Source organism: Petaurus breviceps, unplaced genomic scaffold, assembly GCF_028583685.1.
Source record: "Petaurus breviceps papuanus isolate PSGF00001 unplaced genomic scaffold, PetGlider_PUasm1.0 90925, whole genome shotgun sequence".
Lineage (NCBI taxonomy): Eukaryota > Metazoa > Chordata > Mammalia > Diprotodontia > Petauridae > Petaurus > Petaurus breviceps.
Window position 1 is genome coordinate 12290292 of NW_027187380.1, and position 9231 is coordinate 12299522.

A 9231-nucleotide genomic window follows, 5' to 3' on the forward strand; every position below is an offset into this window, starting at 1 on the left:
GGCAAGAATCTTATGATCTTATATTTATATAGCTTGATTTTTTGCTTTTTAAGCTGGTTGGTGCTTTTGAAGAATTTTTTATGATTCAAGAGTGTTCAAGGAGTTCTTTTAGAATCAGCCTCTGATGAATATTATGTTTTAGAAGTTTTAAAAATTAATTCCTTAGCCCCTTCTGTTAAAAATTCAAAGGATTAATATTCAACCCTGGAAATGCTTCTATAGGGGCATCTAGGTGGCACAGTGAACAGAGCACTGGCCCTGGAGTCAGGAGGACCTGAGTTCAAATCTGGCCTCAGACACTTAACACTTATTAGCTGTGTGACCTTGGACAAGTCACTTAACCCCAATTGCCCTGCCTTCTCCCCTGCAAAAAAAGAAAAAGAAATGTTTCTATAAGTTTCTTGATATGTTTCTGCTTAAAAAAAGAGACTAACCAGAAATTCATAGCACAGAGCTCTTAAGATTCAATAGGTTCACTTTTTCATCATTCATCCTACCTTCTGTCCTCTCAAGAAGAAGATAGTTAACGAATAGTTCTAGATGATGAAAGATATACTGACTTGCTCAGTCTTCAGCCCAGTCTGAGCCAAGTAGCTAGTCCTCCAGTTTAATAACCAGGTGAGTCACGTTTTTTTGTTTTGTTTGTTTGTTTTTTTTGCTTTTTGGAGAGGGAAAGGTAGGGCAATTGGGGTTAAGTGACTTGCCCAAGGTCACATGGCTAGTTTTTATGTTAAGTGTCTGAGGCCAGATTTGAACTCAGGTCCTCCTGACTCCAGGGCTGATGCTCTATTCACTGCACCACCTAGCCACCCCGAGTCACGTTTTTCAAGTGACAGTATACTAAGGCCTCTTCTAATCTGAGCCTTTCTCTTTCTGTTTTTCCAAGTCCTTAGTTTCAGGTTAAAGGGGTGCTCTTAGCTCTGGGCCTCAGGTTAGCATGGAACATCAGCAAGTATTGATTAATCACTTAATATGTGCCAGGCACTATATAAGTCCTGAGAATATAAATACAAGCAAAAATAAAGATATGGAGATTATGGGAGAACACAACACATAAAAGGAAGCTAATAAGGTGGAGAGAAGAGAGAACTAAGAATAGAGCTCAGAGAGGAATGAAGGAGTCAAAATAACTGGCCTGGGCACTTTCCTTAAAATGGAGGTTCTGGGAAGTACTGACCAATCAGAGGAAGGGACTGCAGAGACAATGGCAAGGTCACTTAGCTGAAGGGGATCTCAGAAGCCATCTAGTCCAACCTATACACTACATCCCCCTAACAGTTGGACTTCCAGCTTTGCCACTACCTCCTGAACCATCCACATTTCTTAGGTCTAGCTAAATTTGTCTTTATGTAACTTCCACCCTTCATACTTAGTTCTCTGCTTCCTCTGGTTTTAAAGAGAGCACATGTAATCCTTCCATGTGGTGATCTTTTAGATAGCATATATTTAAAGACATCTAAGTCAGGAAGACTCATCTTCCAGAGTTGAAATTTGGCCTCAGACACTTACTAGCTGTGTGACCCCAGACAAGTCACTTAACCCTGTTTGCTTTAGTTTCTCATCCGTAAAATAAGTGGGGGAAGGACATGGCAAACCTCTCTAGTATCTCTGCCAAGAAAACCCCACATGGAATTGTGGACAGTCAGACACAACTGAAAAAAATTACTTAACAACAAATCCTTTTCTGTCTTCTATCATACTATAAATTTTATTTTCTGGTCTAATCATTCCCATTTTCTTTTTATGGTATTGTCTCCAGGCCCTTCACCATTTTAGTTTCCCCCTTCTGGACACTCTACTTTCCAAAATATGACATGAAAAACTAAACATACTATTACAGAAAGGGCCAGGTAGGACTGTTACTTCCTGGGTACTGGATATTAGGCCTATCTTTATATAGCCTAAGATCTCATTTGCTTACTCTTTCTTGCTATTAAATTTTATCTTATTCAGTAAGGCTCCCTATTCCCTTCTGTTGATCTTTTTGGATCCTGACTGCATCCAGCATGTTTTTATTCTTTCTAGAAGTTTTCTGTCTTCTTCAAACTTTACAAGTATACAATCTTTGCCTTCATCTAAGTTATTAATAAATGTTGAATGACAGTGCCAAGGATCGGTCCCTGGGGCACATCACTGGAAGAGACCTACTTCCAGGATTTGATATCAACTCATTAATGACTTTTCTTTGGGTTTGCTAATCAATAAGTTCCAAATTTATTTGACTGTGCTGTTGTCTAGCTAAGATTTCTTTAGCTTGTTCACAGGTTAGCTTAAGAAGTATGTTGTCAGGTATCTTTCTGAAATCTGAATTTACAGCATTCCCATGGTCCTACCAGTCTGATTACTTTTAAAAAAAGACTTGGTCATTCATGGCATGAATTGTTTTTGATGTAGCCAATGTGGTTCTTGATTATGGCTTCCTTTTCTAAACCTGCACAGACTGTACCTTTCATGGGACATTCTAGAGCTTTGCCAAGAATCTAAGTTTATAGTTTGTAGAGTCTGTTTTCTTCCCTTTCATGAAAAAAGTAATGTACAAAAGTTAAAGGAACATTGTAGAGTCATCTGATATCATTGTAGTGGTTAATAATCATATTTTATTTCATGAATAATTGAAAGTATTAAAGTGGACTAAAACAACATGATCATTAAAAGTGGTCAACTTTGTGAAGAATTTTGTACAATTCTATGTCAAACTGCCTTAATACTAGTGGAAAAAACACCAGACATGGAATTTGAAAGCCTCAGGGCCCACTCCTGCCTCGTGCACCTGTGTAGGGCAGGTGAAAAGATGGCAGAAGTTGCAGTGGGCTAGGAAGGGTTTTTGTTTCAATGACCTTTGATCACCTCTAGGAAAAGAGAGGGAACAAGGACTCTGATAAAGCCAGTATGACAGCCTTCGAGGCCCTGGTGGACTACTGTGAGAAGCTGGGGTAAGTATTATTTCTTGTTGGAATTGAATGAAATGTTGGCTTGAGTATTTCCCTCCCCAAGAGTAAATACTGTTAATGTTGAGAGGTCGGAAAAGCTGCTCTGTTCTGAGTTGAGAGGTAGTTCTGTTTCTCCCCAGTCTGCTTTTGGGCAGCTTTTTCAGTGGAAAAGACAATATAGCAGGGTGACTTGAGCCCCACAAAACTCAACCTCATGGTAATTGGCCCAGCTTATAGTAGGAAAACCATCCATATCTTAATTCATTGGCCTATCTCTTTCTGATTCAATCCTTTGCAATGTGGTCATTTCTGAGCAGAGCCATTGTATTTATTATATGGCACTGGGTCACCTTCTCTGTCTTTATTCAAGGACAGCAGCTACTTTAAGACCCAGTTAATCCTCAGCTCATCTCTTGGGCTGCTGGTAATTTAGTCTGGGAAAATTGGCTGTTATAACAGAGAAGCAAATTAACTTTTTCAATTCAAATTAATTCATAGTCATCCTTTTTTGAACACCTTTTTTCAAAAAGCCACTATGCTAAATGCTAAGGGTGATGTGGAGATGAAAAAAGTTCACTTCTACCCTCGCTGACCTTACAGTTTAGTCTGGAAGAAGAAATACTGCAAAATTCGCTGGGGGAGGGCTTTCTTCTGTCTGATGGGAATTAGAAGGACTTCATGGAAAATATTCCTTTTGAAGTGGTGTAGGAAGGATGGATAGGATTTAAACAGATGGGAATTGGGAAACAGGCCCTTTCTCCAATCAGATAAATGATGTGGATGCAGAAGCTAGAAAGTATGGATCATATTCTGAGAACAAGGAGTAGGGTTGGTAAAGGGTTGGTAAAGGGTCTAGTGGAAGATGATGAAGGTGGGAGCTAAATTGTGGAGGGCCTTGAATTCACTAGGTAAAAGTAGCAGGAGAGTAATGTGATAAAAGCTACTTCTTGGGAAGCTTAATCAGGCAGCAGTGTTGGGAGGGTCGGGCAGAGGAGCCACAGAGATCAGGGAGGCCAGGGTAGAGGGTGGCTGCCCCAGGAGCTGACCAAGGGTGGTGACAATGGAAATAGAAAGGAGGGGAAGCATATGTAACTGATATGACTCACAGCCACTTACCAGTGTGGAGATGGGATGGGGCAAGGCCCAAGAGAGGGAGGAGTCTGGGGGCTGAAGTTCAGGCTGGGTCTGTATAGGGCATGGATTACTGCTTGAGAGAGGGCATTAAGGGGGTGACAGAAGGCAGGGCTATGCCTCTTTAATACTCTGTTATGGAAGCTAGAGCTGATTTCGTGTAAAGCTTATGTTTTGGACAGTTCCACTGGCAGCAGTGTGTAGAAGAATTGGAAAAGGAGATGTTGGAAGCAAGGAGGCCAGTTGGGGGGCTGCTGCAGTGGTCTTGGAGAGATCACATGAGTCTGTAATAGCCAGGCTTGTGGCAGTGGGAATAGAAAGGAGGGGCTATTTGTAACTGGTCATTCCAGGTTCCCCGGGGGCTCTAATCCTCCCCTTTTTCCTTCCTCCATTCTTGCCCTTATTACTCTCTGATCTTCTGTAATGAGAAGGTGGCTCCAGATGGAAGTAATTTCCTTCCCCATAATTTGACCTGGCCAGATTGAACCACACCCAACAGGCAGAACTAGTGAGCTGGAGTTGAGTAACTACCCTTGTCCACAGCCAGTGTTGTCCTGTGCCCTCAGTGCCAGGGATTGTGGGGAGCTGCTAAACTGGGTCTTTGGAGGCTCTCTGGGAAAGGCTTTCATTTCTGCTGAGAGATGAAAGAACCAAGTGTTCTTGCTAATTGTCAAACCTGCTTTGGGCTTTGGTCGCTGCTTCCTAGAAATAACTCTGGATGCTTCTCTGGGCAGGGGGTGGGGCCAAGTTCTCCATAGGGGTTCCATGTGACGTCAGCTCCTTGCCACAAACACAGAGGCCCTACAGAGGGGGCTGCCCAGGGAGGCTGCAGCTGTACTTCCTTTATGGAGTTGGGAACACACTGGTCCTATGCCTTTGGTATATTCCTCTCCCTGCCTCAGTGGGCATGTCTGTCTGTGGACTCTTTTCTGTCCCCAATTCTCACACACACACACACACACACATTCCCTCCCTCCCTCCCTGACTTCGTCTCTTTGAATTTCTTGCCCATCTTGTCCCTGGGAGGAAACTTCTGGTCTGAAAAGCACTGAGTAAAGCCTAGGACTCCAAGGGTCAGAGGGGGAAGGAACTCTCTTGGCTCCCTGTGTCCTGGGTAGCTCTCTGGAGTTTAGAGAAGCCTTCCTCAGTTAAACAGTGTACAGTGTGAAAAAAAATGCTATATAAACACCTGTGTTTCCTAAAAGCCCACCCCAATTTTAAGCTGAAGTTGCCTTAGCTGCTTCCTTTAAGAAAATCCTTTAAAAGGGAACTTTGGGGACAGAGGTATTGGCAGTCATATAAGAAAATTAATGGTGTGGGAAGCAGTTAGGTAGATATAGCAGGGATATATTAAATACATCACGAGAGGCAGTACACAGAATGAGTATAAAGGGATGATGGTAAATTTCTCTTTAATTTTTTGAATCTCTTCTTTTAACCAAGAAGTAAGTAACTGTTTTATAGGGATATGCTGTTACTGTCTTTATATAACTATTCTTTTTAGAGAGATACTGATATCACATTATTTTTTGACAACTATTGACCATGTATGTAGATTCTAGATTTATGTTCTCACCTATTCAGGAGAAAATTTCTGATTGGATTTTTTTTTTTTTTGCTTTTTGGAGAGGGGAAGGCAGGGCAATTGGGGTTAAGTGACTTGCCCAAGGTCACACGGCTAGTACCTATTAAGTGTCTGAGGCTGGATTTGAACTCAGGACCTCCTGACTCCAGGGCTGGTGCTCTATTCACTGTGCCACCTAGCCACCCCTCTGATTGAAATTATTGTAATGTGATGATGGGTCGAGTATTTGCTTTTTAAAATATTAAATAAATTCAAAGTGTCTGTTCTCTGAAAAAAAGAGAATCATTAGACTCTGGACACCTAGAATCAAGAATCAGTTTTGACGTGTTAAAAAAAATAAGGCTCTTTCTGCTGTGGTAACCTTTGTGGTTAGATTAAAGTTGCATAGGGAAAATGGAAATCCATAAATGGCAGCTCAAGCCTGAGAGACGTGTGCTAAGAGTAGACACTCAGGGTGGAGACTGTCTTTCTCTGACTTTAGGCTGCAGGCAGAGGATGGAAACATTGATTATTCATGATGAGGCTTTTTATTTTATGTCATTATAATGAACACTATTTAGTTTCCATTTGTGAAACATTAGCACTTTGAGGGGGAAGGGACTTGATTTTTAGCTCTTAATTGAGTTGAGCTACCGGGAGTGAGGACCCTCTAGTCCTTTACCTGTAATGACTTTGTGAATGAAGCTTCCTTAGGCATTTGTGGCTGTAAAGAAAACTAAACAGTCAAGACTTGAAGAATTTAAAGGAATTAGTTTCATTTGTTTATTTTTGGCCCACAACTATCCCTATCTTCAGCTTCTGGGCTTTGCCTTTCACCATCACCAGAAGAGCTAGGCTGAAACAAGTGGAATATGGCTAGTTTGGCAGGCTAGGGTGGAGGAGTTTTGCCAGACATGATTTTTCTCATAGTTCTTTTCCTCTTCCCTGATCATCTCCCAACATCTCTGGTAAAGGCACTGAAGAACTTATCCTGGAGCAGGAGGACCTAAGGCTATAGGATGGACCTCATGGGATGTGGAAATTTGTCTCAGAACAGTCTCCACTCTCTCCATTTTGTCCAGCCCTCCAAAAATGATCTCTGTAGCTTCTGTTAGTCTAGAATATCCCAGGACCTTCTATGGAGGTCATTGACCAGAGAACTTGGCTTTGGGCAGAGGTGATGGTTTCCTGGCAGGGAGCAGCAGACCAGTTTCCTCTCCCATCTCTTCTCATCCCAAATTAAATCTCTTGGGTTTTTGGAGAAGTAGGTTTAGGAGTCACATTTGAGCAGCAACAGTTGAAAAAAACCGCAAAGACAAAGAGAACAAGAATTGTGGTATAGAACAAGCATATCACCACCAGGGGTCCGAAGGAGGAGGGATCCTTTATGTCCTTTATTTTGGAGAATTTGTCCACTGTCAGGACAAATTCTTCTGTGATATTTGTGGCAGGTATCTCCATTAACCTGGAAGAGAAAGCACAGCAGGGGGGTAAAGGATAGTTTGTGGCAAAAAACATGGCTTCTGCACCTCTCCTGCTATGATTAGGTATGCTTTTGGCCCATTTGGGTCATTATAGACATGAGAGGAAATGACCCCTTCAGCAGGCAGCTGGGGGAACACTAATACTGAAAGCAGGGAATATCTCAAAACAGACTGTCCTTTTACCTCCCTTCTAGCCCCACCTCCTTGTATTGAACAGATATGAAAGTAGATGCCCCAGCCCTAAGTTCCTGAGTTCTTCCCAGCTGAAGCCCAAGTGCCATGAGGTATTTTTCACCCCATATAATTACCATCCTAGTTGCCAGGTCATATGGAGAATTTTAGGAGATGTGTCTGGGGATAAAGACTGGGGCAGTACCTTTAGAACCATCTTCCTGGGACCAAGGTCTAAAAGGAGATTCCCAGAAGGTGGCTAGAGGAGTTAGTACCCCTGCCATGGAGCCCATTGGGAAAGAACTTGATAGCCACAGGGTCGGGACCTGGGAAACTGGCTGATTTTGTCAGAGAAAATGGGATAAGTGTTACCTAATTCTATTGTCACTGTTGTGTGTGCTCTGGCCCCCCCACCTATGGCAAAGTGGAGTAGTTAGTCTAGACCTCAAGTCACTGCACAGATAAGCTAGCTGGAGCTGTTCTGAAATGTGAGGAGACAGCAGGTGGAAAGTGCTGGTATCTCTAGTCAGTGCTAGAAATAGAAGAACCATATCCTTCTATAACTACTCCCTCACTATCGTCACCAAGGTGACAAGATAGGACTGGGCATGGCTGCCCGGCAACAACAACAATGGCCTGTTGACCTTCCACATTCACCCTTCATGTTGCATGCAGCCCCTTTATGACATCTCTTATTCCCCTTCCATGTTTGTATTTTATGTTCGTTTTAGACAAATTGCTTCCGTATGACATTAGAGGTGAAGGGAGGACCCCCTGTACAGTAGGATTTCCCCCAGCTAACATGCCCTAGGGATGGCCTGGGTCCTTACCTGATGATGGCTTTCTAGGTTCTCTCGATGACCCGCTTTAGAACACAGAAGAAGTCTGGGGCCAGTTCTGCTCAAGCCTTTGAAAATGCCCTTTAAGTGCTGGGGTGAATGATTAACTATAACCCTGACCAGTTCCTCCTGGTACTAGTTTCCAGGGAAAGAAAGGATTCTTATCACAACAGAAACCTTATGCCTCATTTTTCTGGGCGAGACGTTTTCCCAGCTGCCTCTGCTTTCTCCTAGAACAAGTCCCCATGTCCCTCTAATGATGTGATAGAGAATTAGCTCAGTGTTCCCTAGCATGGACTAGGGACATCCACTTGGGGTGGAACCTCAAGAACCTCCTGTGTGTTACCCCCTTCACTAAACATCATCCATCCCTGAACTAGGATTAGCCCTTGATTTGTTTGCAGCTCATTGTTGTTTGCTTTTGTAGAGAGTGTGTCCTCAGGGTTACTGCCCTGTCCTTGTTTTCCATGTCCATCTTTCCTTTAAAAAAAATCCTTTTGCCTACCTTCCCAGAATTCAAAAGGAAGCTGCTGCTAGTGTCAGTACCAAGTTGGCTCAAAGCAAGTTCACTAACCTTTGTGCAATTTATGTTTATTTTATTTTGTTTTTGCTTTTTTGGAGGGAGAGGGCAGGACAATTGGGGTTAAGTTACTTGCCCAAGGTCACACTGCTAGTAAGTGTTCAGTGTCTGAGGTGGGATTTGAACTCAGGTGTTCCTGACTCCAGGGCTGGTGCTCTATTCACTGCCAGTTATCCGCTTCCCCTTCCCCCCCCCCTCGTGCAATTTCAATGAACCTGAAGCTCTTTATGAAATGTAATAAACAACCAAAGCATTGCCTTTACGAATAACTGAGTGAGCAGTCTTCCTTCCTTAGCCCTTAGGGTAGAGTGGGAGACTGTAATGGGAATGGGAATTGGAGGTACAGAGCCATCTTCCTGTAACCAAGATCCTGTGTGGGCAGGATGCTTTGCTTCTAGTATTTGGGAAGAGGTGATCAATAACCCTACAAGTCAGACTAGTTTTATAGGAATAGAACTTCATTTGACTACCCAAACAGGAAGAAACAGTCCTAGTGCTGAGGAAGAACTCATCGTGTGGCAAGAGTTAGGGC

At 42.8% G+C, this 9231-nt stretch overlaps 1 protein-coding gene across 6 annotated transcripts in view; it reads left to right on the forward strand.

The window, feature by feature from the left end:
* The window catches only part of RECQL5 (RecQ like helicase 5), a 36357-nt gene that overhangs the window by 8760 nt on the left and 18366 nt on the right, over nucleotides 1–9231 (forward strand). For all 6 annotated transcript variants that reach the window (XM_069076397.1, XM_069076399.1, XM_069076394.1 and 3 more), the window contains one exon: nucleotides 2854–2933. In XM_069076397.1, coding sequence (XP_068932498.1) covers nucleotides 2854–2933 — 80 coding nt within the window. The remainder of the gene's footprint in view (nucleotides 1–2853; nucleotides 2934–9231) is intronic.